We start from the raw sequence: 22,108 nt of genomic DNA on the forward strand, positions 1-22,108 counted from the left end.
GATGAAATATTTCTCAGATTTGGCTGCATCACGCGACATGGTTAGACCAATTGCGATGATAACGATCTTTACAATCTGTAAACTCTAAAAATCTACTCGACCTCTTTCTTTCGTAAATGGTTTTACCGGATATTTTCCTCGCCTAGATTTTGGAAGACACATGACCAGCCAAATTTCTTCTTCGGGTCTTTTCCGCGACGAGCGGAGAAGACCCTGGGAACGAAGTTTTTGCGAAGGAGAAAGCCGCATTGAAAACGAGGTCGATGAGTGTGTCTAGTCAAAACTGTTGCTAGGTTACGTTGGGATAACGAGAACTTCCCCCACTTTTTTATCCGTCTATTTTTGTTGTTATAATCGAAATTGTGCAATAAGGGATGGTTGTTATTAACTTTTCACAAGTCTGTCTTCGACTCTAATACCCGATTCACACCAGCAAAACATGATCAGTTAAGTTTAAGTTTAACAAAAGGAAAATCAGCAACAGAAAATTGAAAGACTGAATTTTACTTAAAAGGTTCAAAGAAGCTCTAACTCGTGTTTGCATTTTGCTTAATTTGATGTTGACAAACATCAGTTAGCAATTTCTCTGAAGAAAACAATTTTAAACCGTGTTTAACAAAACAGCTTTCAAACTTCTTTTAGCTTTGGTGATAAATGGGAGTATAAGTCAAGTCTCGTGCGACCAAATCGCTAATTGCGGAGTTTCAGAGAGATTTTGGTTATTCCTTGGACGGCAATTAATTAAGTTGCCTGCTAAACCCTTTTGAAGTCGACAATGAACACTTCACTCGCAGACAACGGAGCTCCAATTTGCTTGGAAAATGCAAATGTTCGCGTCCGCTTTCTTGCAGTAATACAATATCACTTACGTTTTGGAAAACTGACGAAAATTGGCAGATACATCTGCCAACCGTTTGTTAATCAGTTTTCGTGTTTTTTGTGATAGGTCGTGATAAAAAAGATGTACAATATTGTCGGGCGAAAACAATATGAATGGTCTGTTAGAGAGCGACTAAACCGCTCAGTGTAAAGTTTACTCTTCCTGTGACGGAGAGCAGCTGCTAGATTTTAAATTTCGCGAACTAATTTAAATTTTCCTCATCAGTGGACATCAAATGATTCATGTTTATTCTGTAGCTGTCAAAATGTCAGGTATTTGTCAAAACTTGGCATACATGACTACCAAAGAGCACGGCAAAAAGTCAAAATTACCTTGCTCAATGCGTCCCTTTTTATCGGAACGCGCCAAGCATTCAATTCAAATATAAATATCTTTCATATCTTGAATCTCTCTTGATCTGCTGTAACAAGCTTTAAAAAGTCGCGTGTACGTTATTTACCCGTTGTCACGAAGGGGTTGTCATACTGAAATAGGCAACTCTTCAATTTACTTATTTCAGCGAATAATAAAGCTGAATTTAAATATCCGTTTCATCCTGAGACTTATGAAATATTTACAAGAACCACACTTATATAAATTGATTGAAATATGCCCCCATGATTTATAGCAACCGCGAGATCAGAATACATCATATTGCTACCGCTAGCATGTAGCCGCTTGTAGGCATCTAGGGAGAACCTATTCGTTCTCGGATTCGAGCGTTAAAGATGTCGGAACCAAAATTCATCATCCTCGCCGTTGTAAATTCTCTGCTCAGTGTGTTTGGAAGTTTGATGAATTTAGTAGTCGCTTCAGTCATCGTTAAGAACCCGATCCTACAAAAAGGGCTAAATCTTTTAATCTTGAGCCTATGTGTGGCGGACTTCATGAACTGCGCGATTTCTCAACCCATGTACGTTCACGCTCTCTTAAACTCCCTCGAAGTGACCTCGACGTTTAACTTTGTCTTCACTATAATCGCATTCGTCACACTACACGCTTCCACGACAAATCTGGTGGCTATGACTCTTTACAGAATGAAAGCGCTTTCGCGACCGTTCACGACGCGCCTTCTTCTCGTTTCCAAGAAACAAGTGCTTATCGCGATCACACTGGTTTGGATAATGTCGATAATCATTGGTGTTTTTTTCGCCACGAATGCGGGGAAGCTCGTCGCGGCTTATGTACACCTTGCGATGACACTTGCGTGGATTGCTGGCTATGTCGGGCTCTTCTGGATGGTGAAACAGCACAAGACGAAAATCGTTTCACTGGAGGGTTCGCCCACGACCCAGCTACAAACGGCCAGCCTCCAACACGAAAGCGAAGCCTCTAAAACGTCGGCCATTTTAGTGGCTTCCTCGCTGATATGTTTCTTTCCGGACATTGTGTTGGATTTCATGGGTCAGGCAGACGAGAGCAGACTAGCTTGGGGGTTTACGATTTTGTTTTTGAGTTCGTCCATTAATCCTTGTCTGATCGTGTGGCGCAGCCATCAGTTCAGGGAAGTTCTTGCGAAAACGATGCGAGATCTTCGGCAGTGGAAAACATGACTCCAGAAAAGACTGACAAAATTCTGTTTTCGTGGTGTTAAGTAATTGTCGACTGTAGGGAATTTAAGCGCAGAAACATTGACCAAAGAGAAGCAGTAAAGCTCGTTGAAGGGCTTTTTTCGTGGAGAATATTGTGCAAGATGATCCCACACCTTCCCTGTTCAAAAGTCAAGTTTTGTTGAGAGAAATTCTCGAGCTAACAATTCATTTGGGAGAGAAACCCTTGCTCTCTAAACTTCAACGGCTTCTCGAGGCTTTTAAACCCGTATAAAAGAGAACTGTATACCTATATGCGATTTAACTGAAACTGTATATAAAATACCCCGCTCACAGGGTCTAAATAGAAGACTGACCTAACTGCTCTTTAATGTGTAATTTTCGTTAAACTGAACTTCGTACAATTAAGAGAACTATAGTCGAAGAGAAACGAACGTTTATATTAACGCGTGCGTCGAATTTCGGCCGAAGAGTTGTTAACAGACCAAAAGCTGAATTGTCTCCTTTAAATTTTATATGTAAGCACTCAATAGCCGATTAAATGAATGGTGAATACTGGTGTTTTATCTGAACTAGCCTATCATGTGAATTGCCGTTAAAAGGACACTGTACTTCGAATAGATCGATAAAAAATGATTGCGCTGAAAGAATTTTTGTTGCAGTTGTCAGTGATAGTGAAAGTGCCATGAAAAGTTGTGTCGTTAAGTTATGCAGTCTTTATTAGCCTAGACAACCTCTCTACAATGCGTTCATTTTTCTCAAATTCAGCTCAAAAGCTTCATTTGCTAATTCTTCGTTTATTCCCGCCAAAAGTAAATGATTCTCTTGATTCGATCTAAGCAAATTTCGGGGAGTTCCAGTCGTTAGTTTTTCGGCATAAACATCACGGGAAAATTGAAAAGAAAAACAGTTGCTTGCGCAAACAAGCTAATTGTTCAGTTTGTTAACAAGCCAGGCAGCTGCGCAATTTAAAACAGAATGGCGTTGTCAACTTGTTCGAATTTGCGGCTTAGCAATTGTGTACAGTATAGTCCCATTTTCGTCTTTATTCAAATTTTCACTATTCTCTGTACACACGACACTATAGGTTGTGTGAAATATATTAAATATTGGTCATATTTGCTTTCTTTCCAATTTACTAGACTGTTTGGTCGATCATAACAATGATAAAGTGAATTAAAATGATAAAACATTGTGAAGGAAGACGCGTACGCTACATATAGCGCTCTAGTTCCTGTTAACCTTTCTAGCCTAAGTCTTACTTACGATATTAAAATTGCAAAATGATATTGGCTACTCGTGGCTAATACTTTTGTTTTAATGCAAAACTTGACGGGTTAAAAAGGATGGATTACCAATCACTGTATGGTCCTTAGCCAAAAGACGCTTTTAGTAATAGCAGTTTCAAGTTACGCGTCATTTCGAGTAAGAGAAAGATAAAAAACATCTATTCAGTAATTCAGGACTTTTCACTTCTATTCTACTACACTTGCGCGCGCGTTTGGGATTTTTCTCATCATTAAGCTTCTAAAGATCTCTTGAAGTTTTTGCGTTTTCTGAAGCAAATTAATTACCCGGCTGACTCCGGTGTCCCTGTTTTAGAACAAATAGGTCCATACAGGGTACTTGTGTCTCCGTACTTTGTTCACTGACGTTCATTCCTGAATTGCTCAACAGCTGACGTCATGCTTTCGTTACTAAAACGTGCGTAGAAATAAAATCAATCCAACTACAGAAATTTCCACTTCTTTTAAATTGTTGTTTGCGATAAGCTTAGTGATGCGTTTGAATGCAGAGTTTGCGGGGAAAAATACTAAAAAGAAACGTTTTAAACACACATATCATGTTACAGATAACTCACCATCCTTGGAGTTAGGGTCGGTAAGTCGGGGTGATACGAAGTAACTGCCACGGGAAAATTAATCTCGGACTATATAGTTTCGGAACCATTTAAAACCCGGTCTCTAATTGTGCACAAAATTTGTGGCATTGCGTTTTTGTGTCCAATCAGTGAGCTGCATCCCTAATTGTGCTGCTATCACGACTTTTGTGCATTTTTATACGGTGTTGCGCGCTGCCGTGGAGAATAATAATAATAATAATAATAATAATAATAATAATAAAAAGGTACTTAAAAACGCATTTGTGCTGCTATCACGACTTTTGTGCATTTTTATACGGTGTTGCGCGCTGCCGTGGAGAATAATAATAATAATAATAATAATAATAATAATAATAATAATAATAATAAAAAGGTACTTAAAAACGCATTTTACAGCCTGACGGAGTCTCAATGCTTTTTACAATTAATAAATTAAAATATAAACGCTGTTAAAAAGAAAAGTTTAAGTCTCGATTTAAAAGAGTCAAGAATTTGCGGTTGTTGTACGAAAACATCCTTCTGTTTTTGCAGCCTAACTATTCACGCTTTGCAACAGTTCAATTTCCTAGGTGAAATTTGCAGAAACAAAGAAGAACCAGGTAAAAAAGAAAAACATAAAAAATATCACTAATAAACAGTTAGATGGAAAACTTGACGTTTCTATAAGCTGACAGTTGTCGAGGGGCGAAACCCGAGTCAACTATCATGAAGTCGACAGAAACGGTAGCATAACGCAGAGACCGATTTCAGTATTTATCAAAAAGTGCAGTGAAAGTGGTTTACCTATAGCTTTCGTTTGTGATTTCGGCAATTTTACTTGCGCGCGCACCCAGGGCAGTCTACCAATTGGATTGCGAGTTTGCCAGGTAGGTGGTCACTGGGTTGTTTTAGACCCGAACAAAAATTCTATAGGATGAAACTTCGGAGCCACCAAGGGATTTCTCTGAGTCGTTAACAGTCGTCTCTAATGAGAACGGTCACACGGTACAAAGAAATAAAACAAAAACTATACCGAATTTCAGACCAAACCGGCCAAGTATCAAAATATTTGGTAGCACACATACCCGTAGATCTAAGGAAGTAGTTCTCATAAATGCTCATAAATTGGCTTGAGTTACAAAGGCAACGGGTACTTATTGAAAATGCTGAGGTTCGAAATGTCGGTTGCTTATTCAAAAGGGAGACCTTGCTAACAATGGAATGGGGACGGGTAAAAGCAGTTAGCTTTTTCACTTGTTTGGCGAGGGATTTACGCAGCGGTTTCTAGAAGAATCATATATTCTGCGCTGCGTTTGACCTCATTTTTATTGTACAAGAAAATTGTTTGCAATCTGATCAATTAAACACGGAAGCCACGAGCCATTAATTTTAAGTGACGTAGGCAGTCGGAATATTTGCGCAAAGAAAAGTCAGTGAATCGATCTTCAGGTGTCGTGTGCACTTTCGTTTCTTGGTCAGTTTTTAGTTCGGCTGTCGGAAGTTCTAATACAAAAATGGCTCATTTTATCCTCATTCATTTTTTATCTGTCACTTCTGTACATTCATATTATTAAAAAGGATTTTGGATAATACCAAAGAAGACATGACAACTTTAAAATCTTTATTCATTCAAACCTTTCTGGAAATGTTGCAGACATTCTACTCTATATTTTCCGCCTTTATTTTGGCATTATTTACTTGTGATCTTACAAAAGTTTATCAAACGCTTGAATAATTTCAAGGCATAAAAGCATAATATAGGATTTTTTTCTGCGTGTAAACTTGTTTTTGTAATAAAGAGTGCATTAATTAACATTTCGGTTACCTTTTACTTTTACATTAACGTATCACAGATCACGTTACTTTTAAAGAGTTGCGCATTAGTTTCTATATGCGGTAAACGATGCGCGCTTAGTTAATTTAGTGTAGTTCTATTTTGTTAAATCGATTTTTCCCATTTAGAATTTAAGAACACATAAAAGAAATCCTTGATCACGAAATGCTTTTTTCTCTTCGTCTTTACAAACATCTAAAGGTTTTTCGAAATGCGACTCTATATTGCTGACTCCTGCAAACAAAAACGCACGGATTTATAACAGCGCTAGCAAAGAGCAAAGTATAACTCCACAATAGTCTGTTTTCATCGGCGCTTCCGAGCAGCTCAAAAACCACATCGGGGAAGAAACAGACCAGGGATGTCCCCACTAAAATGGCTGACGTTTTGGCTGCCTCGCTTTCGTATTTCAAGTTAGCCATCATAAAAGGACTGGACGGAATTCCTTCCTTAGACATAATCCTTCGTTTGTGTTTGCGCACAAACCAGTAAATCCCCGCGTAGCTTACAATCCACGCTAGAATGACCACGAGGTGAACAAACGGCGCGGCCGATTTCCCTGGCTCGATATTGAAAATAACCGCCATAATTCCAGCTGCTATCCAAACGATTACGATTACAAACCACGCTTGTTGTCTTGATATAAGAATGATGTGCCTAAAGAGCCGAGAGAGAGCTCTTAACCGGTAAAGCGTTATGGCGGCCAGGTTGTTAGTTGAAGCGTGAAGGCTCACGAAGGCAAAAAATTGAAAAGCTTTTTTCAGCGCGTCAAGATTGTTTCCCTCTTCGTTGAGGAGCAAGTAAATGTAAATTGGTTGGGCTAGGGCGTTGCTGAGAAGATCTGCTATAGACAGGCTCAAAATCAAAAGGTTTAGCCCCTTCCGTAGATCTTTGTTCTTGAAGATCACAAAGGCTACCGTAAAGTTCATGACACTTCCGAACACACTAAGAAGGCCATTCAATATGGACAGGCTGATAATTCGAGTCGAGGTCATTGTTTTTCAATCAGAAACAGCTTTCAATTTATCACATCTTTGAAGACGATAAACGGGAGTATTACTGTACGCAATTGATGCAGTTCGAATCTAACGTCTCAGTCACAGCGGATTCATTAATTCCAAGGTAAATTTCGATTTTTTTAAGTGCGTGTTTTGTAGGTGTGAGCAAACATGTCACTGTCGAAATTTACTGCGCTTTATGTAAAATTAACCCCGACCGGAAATTTACCAAAAGGCCTTTCCTGATTTTTATTTGAACATTAATGAAAGCTTGATGTTTTTTTTTTCTTTTTCAAAAAACAGTGGAGAGCCTCTTAAGAGTAAATCGGATTGCGAACAAGTTTGACATTTTAATTTTTACTCAGTTTAACTGACAATAAAACAGGAACATTTAGTTTTCACATAAGACAAGATAAAATAAGGGGATCATTAAAAGCGCAAGTTATCTAGAAACATATTCGGGGTTATCACCGGAATCTAATGGAAGAGTTTATTTAACCATTTTAAAAGCTGAGCACGAAATGTGTCATTGTACGCAAATGGCAAAAAACATCAGTTTAGAACAAAACTCTCTTTAGATCGATACTGAAAGCGATCGTGTTCAAACTGATTCCGAATAAAAGGTATAAAAAATTGTCTGTTCATTTTAGGTCGGGCATATGCAAGGAATCAATTTTCTGTTTTGTTTTCTTGAAGCGTTGATGAATGGAAGCCTAAAGGCTATGCAGAAAAAAAAACACTAATATGAATATCAATTACAGGTGATTGAAACGTTGTTTTACCCCCCTCTCAGCCGTATTACAATGGTACATAACAAACCTTTTATTGCAAAATCTTCCCAGGCTCATTCAGAACATTCATTTTACTTTAAAAAAAAAACTGCGTTTCCGTTTCAGTTGATTTCAGCGTTGCTTCCTAAGGTTAGATGCATACGGCTTGAGCTCAAATAGACTAAATATTGCGGAGAAAAGCCACGCAATCAAAAGTACAGTTCTCTAAATTAAACATAACAATATAGAACATCACACTCACTTAAGTTTTAAAGTCCTCAAAAAACATCAAAGTCCCTGAAATTACTATGATGATTTAAATGTAAATGCAAAGTCGTCTGAAGTAGTTGGCTAATAACTGGCTATGGATCAAATATTCTTTGTCCTTTTCTACAACACGCTTATATTCGTGGGGGTGGGGATGGGGGGGTTTATTACAGGGAGGCTTTGCGTTTGGGAATTCTACGGTATCGTATTAAAATTGTGGTTTATTTTGTTTCCGTCGTTCCGCCACAGTAAAGATCATTTTAGCGTTATCAGGTAACAGCCATATTAGGTGGTCATTCTTTCGTGGTTTTCAGGGGTTATAAAAGGTGTTCTGGTCCAAATGGTTGCAGCAAAACGGCTGACGATTCAGCGCAGTAGCCACACGAAAACTCTTACCGAGGTATCATCAGAAAAAAAAAGACTTTTTAAAGTACTATTTTATATTATAAGAAAGGGAAGCCTCGAGCCAAGTGGCCCGTACTTGCCGGAGCTTATCCCGGACTCTGTAGCATTAAGCGGCTAGTAATATTTCTATTCCCCTTCTCTCCTAAATGGTATGGTAGTCCATCGCAGGGTACCCCCAGCATTATTTATACACCTGGGTGGAGAGCGGCACTAGGAGAGTAAAGTGTTTTGCCCAAGAGCACAACACAATGACCCCGGCCGGAAACAGATCAAAATAGGCCAGAAAATGGGTCAGGGGACCAGGTCAGCAAGACATATAGGCATTTTCCTTGAAATAAACGCGAATCTAAGTTATCGTGCTCAAAGGTTGTTTTCCTTTTTGCATTGTATAAAACCAGATAAAACTAAACGTTATTCAAATCAAAAGGAAATGCTATTCGGTCATTGTTAACAGATTAACGAAGCATAAACTGGGAAGGAAACTGGATTCAATTCACTTTATGTTAGCTATTTTGTGATGCAGGGGAACAAAGAATAATCCATTAATAGTAATACGTATTTTAATGTTACAGAACACTACCTTCAACCCCCCCCCCCCCCCAACCCACCTCACCCTTTTGTGATGGAAGTTCTCTTTGAATTTTTTACTACGCCGCTCCTATTCCAATCATAACCCTCTAAATATTTAAGAATAATTGATGTATAACAGTACTGTTAATTATCTTGTGTTTCTTGAATCACACTTTACTACAGCCTAGCCGCTAGCCGGGAGCGTACTCTTCGTCTTTCCACGTACTAGACTGTAAGTAGTTCAACCGTAAGTAAACTGTTCGGTTCCAGTCCCCGCAAAAGAGGAAAAGTGGGAACGGGTCACTGGAAGTCTGGAACGCCTGTCGAAATCCTGCAAAAACTTGTTGGCAGAAAAAATGACGCAAAAACATGAGATTTATTATTGATGCTGTTGTTGTTAATTTCACCTTCAGAGATGTTTCGATCGCCGCTGGTAGTTTTTGCTTTGTTTACTGAACTCATCTTCCGTGATGTTTTCTTTGTGGCTTCTCTTGATCAAGAAACTTGCTCGGCAAGAAATCAAGACTGCAACGCGGAAGAGAAGAAATATCCACAACTTGTTAGGCTACCGTAGATGGTGTTAAGGTACGCTAAAATGAATTAATTAATTGTTAAATTGTTACAAGTTACAAGGCAGTATACGTTCAAGCCTTGGATTGGATAAAAGCTATTTTATTCCGAAAGATTAGTTTCGTCTTTATTTTGGACATTTTGTAATTCTTGTGCAGTTCCTCAGGGCTGCTTCATTCTTGGGCCTCTTTTTTCTCTCATTGTATATCGACGAGATAAATAATATATCGAAGCTATTAGAACTGTTATTTATTTTTTCTTTATTTAAAGGAAGTGTTAGTAAATACGCGTTAACACATGAAACTCAGAAACTAATTAGTTCTCCGTTTGGGAAGCCAAATGTTAAAACTCTTCTTGAATCTACCGAGGTAAAAATGATGAAATCGTAATATGCAGGTAGTTATGAATATCAAAGAATTGATCAACTTAATAAGACCGTCAAGTTCATGGGAAAAGTCGGAGGGGGACAGGGGGGTCTAAACCTCCCTCCTCCCATACACTTTCCTCCCACTTCCTGTACCTTTTACTCCTGCCTCCTACTCCTTTCTGTAGCTGTTCTCTGTATCTATTGCAAAATTTAACAAAATGTTGCAAAATTTTAGTCGTTTCCTCCCAGTTTCTGCCACCTTAAGAATCCTGCTTCTTGGCCTCTCTCCTCCAGCTTCGCACCCCTATTCTTAGGGTTCCCTCCCCGCTGTTCCCTTCCACTAAGTTCAGATCATAAAAAAAGGTTTTTTTCTTGGAAGGCAGTAAATAGAGCAGTTTTCAATTAAGTGTAGTAAAACCAAAACCAAAGTAATTACTCTGGCCAATCACAAAGGACACAGACAATCGAGTGAACCAATCAAAACTCGAGGCAAATACATGTAGTTGGCACGAAGCATGGGAAAACGTGCACGAGCGAGTCACAATTGGTTTTGGTTTTACTCCTGATTGGCCGAGAAAGTGGCGCGAAATTTTTAAACCAATCACTAAGCGCAGTGAACGCAAAACCAAAGCAAATGCAAATTACTTTCAACACTCAAGTGAAAACCGCTCTATATATGCAGATCTATGTATGCAGCCAACAATGTTTTGAAATTCTATTTTCTTTAATTGCAAATCCATTAGTAACACAACCTTCAGTCAGTACATTAACAATGTCATTGCTATGCCGGTTGTGTTAACTAAACTCAATATTATTATTAATATAAAGGTTGGCCATGTTCAGGAAATAAAATTGAAAGAAGGCAGGATGCACCAGTTAATTACTAAAAGCTTGAGACCACTTCTATTTGGTATGCAACAAGCTTTTGATATTTTATCACCCACTTGCTCTTTCATTTACCCCACTTACATGCATGTATATGTTGTGGTTCAATTTTATATTTGGTTTAAAATTTTTCAAACCAGCTTGATTTTTATTTGTCATTGTCTTATGTTCATTATCATAATCTGAAACAAAGGGAAATAAAAATCAAACTGGTTTCAAAAATTTTAAACCATAGATAAAATTAAACCAGCAACATATATATTATGTAGCAGATCCAGAGGTTTTCAAATAGGGGTGGCCTGAAGTGAAGATGGACCCTAATTATTCCAGGAAAGGGAAGGGGCCAGAAAAAGGGTGACTCCAAAAAACTAGAAAGGACTCCTAGGCTTGTGGGTGGGGTGGGGAGGGTTCTCTAGAACCCTACAAAACCCGTGGTATGCACTCATATATGTAAGCACTGAAGGATGCATGCACACACATGATGGAAGAGGCCCTGCCAGGGTAAATTCCCACAAGCGTGGCCCAAAAATGGGCAGAAAAAAATGAAAAGAAAAAATTTTTTTAAAATAAAAAAAAAAAAAAAACAAAGAGCGGAAAAACCACATTTTAAAAAACCGGGCCCCCCGCGGGGCCCATGGAACTGTAGATCTTAAGGCTAATACACTAACTATGTAAAGCTTAAAGGCCAAACATTAAAGTGCAGTTAATGGAGCGAGACGCTTGTGGCCTCTGCTGGGTTGTTACTGTTTATTTTGATTGTGTAATGTAACACAGTGGACCTGTATGTCTTTCTTTATTGTCTCAAAAGGACAATGATTACAATAGCCATTCATTTTGTATGGCTAGTCTTTAATTAATATCTCTATTCATGTCTTGTTGAAGCCTGCATGAGATCCTTACTTTCTGTGGTAAACAATTTGCTGCTGGCCTATAAATCCAGACAGCCGTCTGGCTATAGTTTATGGAATGGACTGTAGCATCATTGGCTAGTTGTATAATTTTGCTTGTGTAACTGTGACTTAGCTCCAAATTTGTAATTCCCACCCTCCCTGACTTTGGAGGCTTGATTGTTGTTGTAATTAATTGAATAAACTGGGGTTCACCTCTTGCATGGCACTATTGGTTAAGTCCATTTTAGTGGCGCTATTTTATGCTTGTTGTTTTTGAGGTTTTTAATTCCTCCTTTTTCTTTTTAGAAATACCTGATTTTTTAAGTGCAGAAGAATGTGAACATATAATCCAACTTGCTGGTAAAGAGGGTCTGTTTGAAAGCACTACAATGCCTGATCCTGAAGATGAAGGTGAGGACATTTAACTCAACAATGCAAAGGAGTTACACAATCAAATATTCAATTGCTTGCTCACTCACTTACCTACTCATTTGTTTTGTTTTGTTGAATGTGTAGTTTTGAGTGACGAAGAAAAGAATGAAAACTGCCAGCATTTACTCGCTAGTGACGAAAATAGTGATGGCAAGGTCTCAGCATCAGAGGTATGGCATAGGAGGGCTTACGACACATTTCAAAACTGAAATGTGAAATTGTGACAAGTTAATATAAATGTATGAGAATTTTTCAAATAACTAATTACACATAATAATCAATCAATTTTCGTAAAGAATGTTGTTTGTAAACTACTGGGTCACCTGTAATGGATTTTTTACACTCATTAAATTAAGGTGATTATTTTTATTATTGTTAATGCAAAGTGGTCTTTACTTTTCAGTTTGCAGCGTTCATAAAGCAGGCTTTCAACGTGTCTATTAATGATACTGATGTTGACGTAATGTAAGTACTGATGTTTGTTTTTAACGTCTCCATAGTAAATACTGTCTGATATGCAACTTCACCAATAATTTTAAATTCTGACTGCCACAATTTGACCAATAAATCAAACACTTCAATTCGAGTCACTGAGTTCTTGTAGATTAAAACTTTTTTTGCTTTTATGTAATTTATGTTTATTTTAATGATCGATGTTAATGATTTGATTTGATTTCATCAGGTTACAGAAAATTAAATTTGATAAAGACAATGATGGTAAGGAAATTTATTTAATGTTCATTTTTAAGTGAATTAAAGATGAAAAGTTTTGACACGTAATCCTAAGCTAACAGATGCCAGCTGTAACTTCAGGCCTTTTATCTTTTACAGCCCTCACAGCTTGGTGCTGAGACTCACAAATTGAACATCTTCTTTACAGAGGCCCTGCCAGGGAACCGACAAGCGACAGGCCCAAAAAGTAGCGACAACATGCTAATACGCGACAAACGACAACTATGAAAAAACTTAAATTCCAACCAGGACAAGCAAACGGCGACATGAAGAGCGATAAACAAATGACACGGCACAATTTTAAATTTAGACAAGCAACACGGGAACCCCCCTGGCAGGGCCTCTTTACATGGTCTCATGTTTTACCATCAACTCTCATGGTGAACAAAAATCTGAATTAGAATACTGCATTGTTTTTTTAGCCATAGGAGAGCCAGTAAAAACTTGTTCTTCACTGGGTGCCAGTTTGCTTCCCATGCTAACTTGTTCCCGTGGCTTCACTGCTCACACATGTGACCCATAAGTGAGCCTGCTTGCAAGCTATTAAAACTAGTATCCTGGCTATTTTACATAATTTTTTTAGACTGCAAAACAGTCACATCTTTTGCGAACGCACCTGGGGAACGCGCTTGGTCTTCAAACGAGAGCGAGAGGTCTGGAGACAATGGGCGTGCGAGGCTCGCGAGACGATCGGCCTTCGCGCCTCAACGTCGCTTTGCGCCTTCCATGAGCGCTTTTAACTAACGACTTTAGAGAAAAAACGACTGATTTGCAGTCTAATTATTTTTAAAAATAATTAGCACGCTTATAATATTGTGATAGGTAAAATATGCGATATTATTTTATTTCTTTGCAATTATCACTATAAGGTTTAATCAGCAAAACTGAATGCATTGAGGGTGATCATTTGGCATTTAACAGTCACATAAGATTCTTGGAGGACAGGAATCCTCAGCAACGAACAAGACTGAGTCAGCAGGCATGGCTGACAGTGACTGGGAGTACAGATCCTGTGTTAAGAGATCTGCAAGAGAGGTATGAAAAATATTTTGCTAACTAAATAGCACTAATTTGAAACAGAAACCCATAAGGTTTGAAACGTGTTGCGCGCGCCGTTTTTTTTTTTTTTTTTCTTTTTGAACAAAATTTTGTTTTTTAACTTTTTTTTTTTTTTGTTTTTCAAACTTTTTAAAAAAAAAATAAATAATTAGACAATAAAAAAAAAAAAAAAAGAAAAAATTTTTTTATAAAAAAACGCCAGGCGCCGGTTTTTTTTTTTTTTTTTTTAATTTTAAATTTTCCTTTTACTCCATTTTGCTGCTACAAATAGCTGACAATGCTGGAAAATTCAAAATTCTGAAAAGCCATTATCTTTCTTGGTTGAATCATTATAATGACAAGTTTTACTAACAATAATATTTTGTTTGATCTTTTTCATAGTTTGTACCCCCTTTGGTGATTTATTAGCCATTCAATAAATAGTCCTTGAAGCAAATTTTTGAACTAAATCTGTGATGGCTCTTCCCATCAAAATTATTAAAAAAAAAAAAACCAAAAACATGTTACTTTTATTTTATTATTGTTGCAAAATCTGAGCCTAATTGGATTTATATGTCACTAAGCCATATGTGAACCTGGGAACCTTTGCATTTTGTCTGCCTGTTACAATAAACATCAATACAGTGTTAATCCTGGCATAAGTGAGTATTTTAATATTGTAACTTGTGCATTTCTATTTAGAATTGTGCTGTTGACAAAGCTACCAAGAATTTTCATTGAGCGCAGTGAAGAATTGCAGGTGAAACATGCTAAACAGACACACTTTTCCAAGGGTTTTTTCTTCCCCATAACTAAGACGTTTAGTGGGAGGAGGCATGATGTTCTGAATTTCCCATTCTGGTACCTTTTTAAACCTGGTTCCTGGTCCTTTCTTAGTACAAGCGCCTTCTGTCTTTTTTGTGCTTTGCTATCACAACATATTAAACACTTTTGCAAAATCTTTATTCATTTGGCTTCCAATTCCTGCCACCTTCGGAATCCCTTTCTTCTTTCTGCCCCCTCCGATCCCGTGGACTGTCTGGACTTCCTTTGCACTGTTATTTACTCTGGCATTCTCCCCCCGCTGTCCCTATCATTCCAAGTGGAGATTTTACAACAGAATGGATTCTGGAATGTGCAGTCATATGAAGACCAATTCTTTGTTCGATTTGTGCCTTTCCTTTTACAAGGAAATGCAGAAAGGCTAAGCCACTTCCATCAACACCAACCACACTTCACAGTTATAGTGTTTTTTGTCCCCAGTTCCTGTGCGGACTTGCTTTCATAGATTATATTTCCATACTCACAGGTTTTTTGAGCCTGACCAGCCAAATTACAGTTTCTTTTTAATGTTTTTCCAGGTTGTGAACTATGGAGTACATGGTCATTACCATGCACATTACGACTCCACAGATGAATGGGACGGTCCAGTCTCCAAATGCTGTGGGGGGCAAACTGAAAACTGTAGCTTGTACAGGTAAGGCAGTAAGCCAGCTTCAATTGAAACAGTCTTGTCCAGAGGCGGCAAAGCGTTTTGAAATGTACGCTTTGAAGTCACCAATGCCACATGCAATGTCAACTTAGAATACAATCTTCACAGATTGTGGACCTCTCCTGGTAGCGTTTTGGGGAAAAGGAGTTTCGTTGAAAGTCATAAGCGATCCTGATGCCCCCAAATTTTTGTTTGGGGTCTACAGCCCGCTGCCCCGCCTCCCCCCCCCCCACCTGCTCCACTGCCTAATGTTGTCTTACCAAATAGATTTGTTTCTACGAAACACAAAACACTATTTTCCTGGATAAATTTTGAAAGTGAGATAATATTTTGTTGAGTCCTTTGATTAAAACTTCGTAGGTCATAGCAAGGAACAGGAATGGTCAGAATGAAGTTAGGCATAGAGAGACGGTAGCCACAAATACATTACTGTACCTATTTTTTTTTTTTTGCGTCTCATGATCAGGTACATGACAGTGTTGTATTACCTCAATGATGTTCATCGTGGCGGAGAGACGGCTTTTCCTGTTGCTGATGAAGAAGACTTCAACCAAACGGTAACGCTCGCTCTTCGATTCAATTCGTTGTTACCTTAAGGTTACTTTTGTTAGCAGCTACTAATTTTAGCGATTTTATTGACTATTAAATTTAGCGTTTTCCGAAAATTGAAAAAATGAGCTAAGATGGAGATAAGTGTTCAGTAAAAGAACAAAGGTACATTGAACGAACAATATCGTCAGAAAGAATACTGATTAAATGAAATTGTCAGGAAATGGGTCCTTGTCAGGTTAAGTCCTTGCCTTCCACGATGACGGTGATTTCGGCTCTCTCCCAGCCCTTTTTCAATTGTTTCCCTGCCTGGACGTTGTCTTGTAGTTTTACAGGCCAATATATTTAATTTTGTTTTCATTTGGAAGGGGAGGGGGTATTTATTTTAACGTGTATAAATTTGACCGAGACAAATTTTGGGGAGTACTAAATTTATTAGTTTTAATCACGACATACCCAATTTACATTCTGTTTTTTGTAAATGTTTGCAGGATTATCAAGAGAAAGACCGGTCGAATTTAAGTTTTCACTGCTATGACGCTAATGTAGTGGTTCGACCCAAGAAAGGCACTGCTGTCATGTGGTACAATCACATGATCAGTAACGTGACTGGTTTACTGGGACCTCAGGACGTGCGCTCTTTACATGGCGGATGTGACGTGCTGGAAGGTTTCAAGTGGATCGCAAATAACTGGATCAATGCGCCATTTGAATGGACAGATGAATGGAGAAATGAAAATTGATCATAACTATAGCTTATATTTATTTTGTTAACTCCAGATAGTATTTAGACTAATATGGGTATTTTTTTTAAAAAATGTTCTGTCAACCTACCAATACAGAAAACGCAGGAAGCGTCGGAAAGCGAAGTCACATTAGGTTTTAGTAATCAATCGGGTCGGGAGTAGCTATCGCAAAGTCACACGATTGACTCTCTATCCTTTGAGAGAACAACTGAACAAACAACAGAAACAATGCCCCAAGACCCAAAACAACTGCTACTCTATAGGGCCAACAATATTACAAGCTTACGAGGGCTCTTTCACTGCTGTACAATTTCATAAAGGACTGGCAAAACGAGGAAACATGTTTCCAGAAACACACATAGCGCGCATGTTTGCCATTTTTGCCATACGGAAAGCATTGTTTTCAGCGTCAATTCTGTTTCCAAGAAGTTAAGCACTTAAAGCAAAATTACAGTATTGTGGCGTTTTCGAGAATTACCCGAGCTTGCCGTTGCATGGTGTAACTTAAAGACCTTAAAAAGTCGCGCTGCATCTCAATGCGAGAAATCCCAGTTATTTCAAGGCGTTTTGTGACAGTCAGTTTCCAAAGATTTGTTGTAGATCAGGGCCGGGTTGTTCGAAAGACGATTAACGCTAACCCAGGATTTAAAGATGATCAAGATTTTAATTTCTCTTGTTTTAAAGGTTTTGCAAAGCTAATATTTTGTTAAGTTTGAGATTGGTCCATGTCAAAACTGTGGGACAGAAAATATTAACAGAAAACCTCAACGAAATTATATAAAATTGAAAACAAATTTCACGCTAATCCTGGATTAGCTTAATCATGCTTTGAAAAACTGGGCCCAGAAATTTAGAGAGGGCCCGCAATCATTGTTGGCGTTTCAGCAATTCGTGTGAAGAGTATTTTTGTAATCGCCACCTCTGGGGTCGAGAATGTAATCGCCATTAAAAATTCTACTGAAATTGGTACAAAAAGATGTTTTTATGTAGCTTCAGATAATGGTATAAATTTATAGAATAAAATATTATTTTGACTTACTTGGTTACTTGACTTAGTGTCTTTACCAAAGGGGAGAAATGTGCCAGAAATAAATTAAAATCTCAATTATAAAAAAGCTTTTTTTTTTTCACCTCGACGGACTATGAAAAAAGACGGCCTGTATGTCGTCTAAACCAGACTTTATCAAGGTTGTAAGATTTATCAGGATAAGCTGACACATAATCACCTGAGATCGACGAACTGTTAATGCAGCAAAAGTGTTGTTAGGGTCCTGAAAGGGGGAGGGGTATAAATGCCTTTTACCAGCATATGTTTTGCCCAAATCCCAGTCTCATTCCCACTTATTAGTTTGTGATTCACAGACTCGACCCCAAATCCCATTTTCCCTATCACGGGGATACCCTGTGTAATATTACATGACGTATAAGTTTGGAAGTGTGCAGCAGCTGCTGGTCAACGAAGACTCGTGGCCTCCAAAGCGGAAGCATCGAAAGCGACAGAAACGACGACAGGAACAACAGGAAAGCTCAAGGCTTTTGGCTTTTCGCGAAAGATTTAAATAAAAAACTCGATTCCTTGGCGTTAAAAGTGAAGTTTCCATAGGAGATTGGTAAGTTACGAAGTCTTTGTTTTTTGGATTCTCTGCAATGTCTTTGGATAGATCTGTTCACGCTGGACTGAGATTTTGTGTATAGGTTCTTTGGAGCAATCACCAAAGACGTTGTAGACTCTGTTTTACCTGTAGTTGAAGCGTTGTGGTAACTGTATTATTGTTGTCAATGATTCCATCTTACATCCACCTACTCCACTTCAAGTCAAGGAACAATGAAAAAGAAAGGCAAAACTAACGACAATACACGAATACTGCGCATACACAGGCGTCAATAATGTCATTGCATTAGTTTCCGGTTTAGTTTGTGCGATCATTCGACGGTTTACTCAATTAAATACTGTCCGGTATGTAATAGCGTTCTTTTTATAGTGAGTGTTGCTCTTAATCTTTTTACCTTAAATTGTTTAAATTTCAGTGTCAATTACAAACCCTTCTCTGACACCTGTTGTACTGAAATTCCATCACAAACATCACACGTTTGACATATGTTACACTCAATTGCACAAAATAACGCTCTTCGTTTGGTCTAGTTTTTATTGTTATTTTGTTTCTAAGTATAAACATTGATATATAACAAGAATTGTTGTAGCAAAAACAAACGTATAATGTTTTGTTTATATACCTTTTGATTGCAACTGTCATTTTTCCAGGAAGGTTTTCGAAACAGAGTCTGCTAGCGGAATGGACTCTGCTGTGGGAAACTCTCCCAGTGAGGCTAGTTTGACACCGAAGAGGTCATAAGAACAGTTAGGACAATGCTGATTCATTCCATAGCACTCAACAACTCCGAGGGATTTGCTATGGCTCTTGGAGCGTTGGAAGAACTCAACGTTGGCCTTAATTGGAGTTTTCATTCAAAATCCATGGTGTATGGTGGTGATTTTTGGAATACCCCTCTCACCTTAGGTGCGAAATTGGGTCGTACAAGTATGGTCACTACTTTGCTTCAAAGAGGTGCAGATCCCAACTTTTTGTCCTGTTGTGAAGATACGAAGAGATCAACTGGACGAACAGCTCTCCACGAGGCTTGTAAATCTGGACGTCTTCAAGTAGTTGACTGTCTCCTAGCGCACGGATGCAACGTAAACGTGTCCAACACAAGAGGCTGGATGCCAATTCACGATGCAATTTGTCACGGTAAAACTGATGTTGCCCTGAAACTTCTTGAAAATGGAATAGATCCCAGAAAAAGTTTTTCCATATCTTCATCAGAAGTGAAAAATCTTGATGCCATTGGAGCGGCAACCCTCATGTTTTCTACTAGTCCTTGCAGGCTAGACCCAATCACGCCTTCGTCGTTTGAGTGGAATTGTCTTTCTCTTGCTGCCGCCTGTCATCAACCGCAGCTAGTGGCTAAGCTAGTTCAAGAGTATTTTCACGAAGATGTTGATTGTCAGAGCCCTTCTGGCAGAACTGCACTCCACGAAGCTGTAACTCTACCAGAAAATTTAAATCTTAACGAAGAAATCATCGTCCAAAACCGGCACGAAACTATCAAAGTCTTGCTGAACGCAGGAATCAATCCAAATATTCCAGATCATAGGGGAAAAACGGCACTTAATCTTTTCTTTGACCACGTAAATTTAGCCAAAGTAATTGTGAGGAGGTACTCCAAGATTGTCCTCGAGACGATTCGCCTATTGCATGGTTACGGCGCTGATTTAAACGCCGTTGACTTCAACGGAAGGACCGTAATGCACCAAGCTGCTGCCTTTGGCGATGTCGAGACAGTGCAATTACTTTTAGAACTTGGTGTCGGTTTTACAAGTCTGGATAATGACGGCAATACCCCAGCTCATGTCGCAGCTTACCATGGTAATTTTGAGGTGCTACAATGCTTGCTAGCTCGTGTTCCACACGCAGGGTTCATTAACCGTCACGGAGACACAGTGTTACATGTCGCAGTAATGACGAGTACCGACGAAGAAGCACTGGTGAAAATCGTTCAAACGTTAGAAAGGGAACCCGGAGAAGACAAGGTGCGGACAAACGTTTATGGCGAAACAGAGTATGACCTAGCTATAAAGTTCAAGCTGGAAAGACTTTCTCGTCTATTAACTTGCGAAACCAATCGGACAATCGCTTCTGATTCGACTCCCGGTGGGTCAACAGGGAATGGCAATAAGTTTGCAAGGGACGAAAGCGATTGTGGTGACAGTCGTGGGGAAGTCAATACAAGTAGTGACACACGTGCAAGAGGCCTCGTAGCGAAACGTGACCGAGATTTCAAATCAGTCGATGAAAGTGATGACAACGCGGAAGTTCCAGAATTATTGATAGAGGACGACACAGATGTGAATGAGTATTTACTGAAACTTTGTCACGAGTATCGCGTAAGACGTTTTCACATGAAAGGTGACGGGGAATGTCACGAGAGATGCAGTGTGGCAAGACAGACGGTGAGCTTTGTTGAAGAACTTTTGAGCGTTGTTGCAGAGGATGACAAAAGGTTCAAGTGTGACGTTTTACGCACTGGAAGCGCTTTTGAAGGCTACAGGATTGGCAAGCCAGACGAATTCGACTATATGTGTGAGTTGAAATCTCTCTCTGATGACAAATGTGAAATTCTTGAAACTGAAGAGCCAGGGTTTGTTCGTGTTCGAGTGAAAGAAAACTGCAGAGAAGAGTGGAAGAGGTTTCTATCGGAGGAAGGCTTTCTCGATGCCATGAAAATCAAATGCTTTTTGGCAGAAATGTTTTACTCAAAGTGTGGGGCCCCAGCCTTGGCCCAAAAAGCTTCAAAGCTGAGCTTCAACACAACAAGCTATGATTCATGCTTGTTATGTCACCCAGTGATTAGCACGAGTAAGGCAGGAGTCAAGATGACTTTGTTTTGGAGAGGAAATGTGTACAAATTCATGCCCATTGACATTGACATCACTTCAGCCATACATTTTCCCAATTGGCCCAAGTCCGCCAAAGTGCCCCCATCCCATGTCCTGAGCGGGTGTGAACCTGTTGGATACCACGTTGTTCCCAAGTCAGAGGGAGAGGACTCGCTGCTTTGGAGACTGTCATTTTCCATTGCTGAACTGAAGGTATTACAGAATGCTAATTCAGTTCAGGGAGCTTGTTATACAGCTCTCAAAATAATCAAAGGGCAAACCGCATTACCAAAGAGCTCAAAGCGTTTTTCCCATCTTGGGAAGCTCCATACCTACGTCCTCAAGATGAAATTCTTCGAAGAACTTGAACATTGCGCCGATGCGGAGTTGTGGCAGGAAAACAAGTTGACAGACCGGATCTGTTCTGTGTTGGAATCCACGGCGAATTTTTTAAGCCAGAAACGACCTTCTCAAGTAGAGTCGTATTTTCTGCCAGGTCACAAAGTGATTCGTGAGGCAGACAGACACTTTAGCAGGTTTGTGGCAGCATCTATTAAAACCACGCTTCGCAGGGTGGTACGATTGTTGCGAAAAGAACCAGGGCCATCGCCAGAAGCTGTCCAAGACGCTGGCTTCACAATGCATTTTGATCAGTCAGATTCAAATTCTGAATCAGACGATGATATGGTATTTGACGATCCTAGCACACTGCCTCATCGTGAAGCTGCCATGCCATTGTCGGCCCTTTGCCAGGGTAAATAAACGTTGATATCCTGTTCGTTATACATGGAAGTCCAGAAAAGAAGGTGGTGAACTGACAAGACTTTGAAAACA

The 22,108-nt window shown here is 39.1% G+C and overlaps 2 protein-coding genes and 1 pseudogene across 5 annotated transcripts in view; 2 read left to right on the forward strand and 1 right to left on the reverse strand.

Moving 5' to 3' along the window:
• Positions 1–5,924: 5,924 nt before the first annotated feature.
• LOC144652431 (melanocortin receptor 3-like) lies at positions 5,925–7,216 on the reverse strand. Its single transcript, XM_078512442.1, has one exon. The coding sequence runs from the start codon at positions 7,118–7,120 to the stop codon at positions 6,311–6,313; it is 810 nt and encodes a 269-aa protein (XP_078368568.1). The 5' UTR covers positions 7,121–7,216; the 3' UTR covers positions 5,925–6,310.
• Positions 7,217–9,440: 2,224 nt separating this feature from the next.
• Positions 9,441–22,108, forward strand: part of LOC144649684 (transmembrane prolyl 4-hydroxylase-like) — a 16,728-nt gene continuing 4,060 nt past the window's right edge. Inside the window, exons 1-11 of one of the 4 annotated variants that reach the window (XM_078509242.1) lie at positions 9,441–9,720; positions 10,901–10,982; positions 12,154–12,258; positions 12,364–12,449; positions 12,683–12,744; positions 12,962–12,996; positions 13,881–14,046; positions 14,752–14,809; positions 15,411–15,526; positions 16,008–16,098; positions 16,582–17,775. In XM_078509242.1, coding sequence (XP_078365368.1) covers positions 10,940–10,982; positions 12,154–12,258; positions 12,364–12,449; positions 12,683–12,744; positions 12,962–12,996; positions 13,881–14,046; positions 14,752–14,809; positions 15,411–15,526; positions 16,008–16,098; positions 16,582–16,833 — 1,014 coding nt within the window. In that variant the 5' untranslated portion in view covers positions 9,441–9,720; positions 10,901–10,939 and the 3' untranslated portion in view covers positions 16,834–17,775. Of the gene's footprint in view, positions 9,721–10,871; positions 10,983–12,153; positions 12,259–12,363; positions 12,450–12,682; positions 12,745–12,961; positions 12,997–13,880; positions 14,047–14,751; positions 14,810–15,410; positions 15,527–16,007; positions 16,099–16,581; positions 17,776–22,108 lie in introns of those variants that run through there. The other 3 variants (XM_078509240.1, XM_078509243.1, XM_078509241.1) reach the window with 3 other exon arrangements.
• On the forward strand, positions 19,131–22,102 carry LOC144649682 (uncharacterized; annotated as a pseudogene).

This window comes from Oculina patagonica, chromosome 4, assembly GCF_052425735.1.
Source record: "Oculina patagonica isolate OP01 chromosome 4, crgOcupat, whole genome shotgun sequence".
Taxonomy (NCBI): domain Eukaryota; kingdom Metazoa; phylum Cnidaria; class Anthozoa; order Scleractinia; family Oculinidae; genus Oculina; species Oculina patagonica.

Bases quoted from the DNA above. Each gene is read 5' to 3' on its own strand.
- LOC144652431 (XM_078512442.1), bottom strand. From the start codon at position 7,120: ATGACCTCGACTCGAATTATCAGCCTGTCCATATTGAATGGCCTTCTT.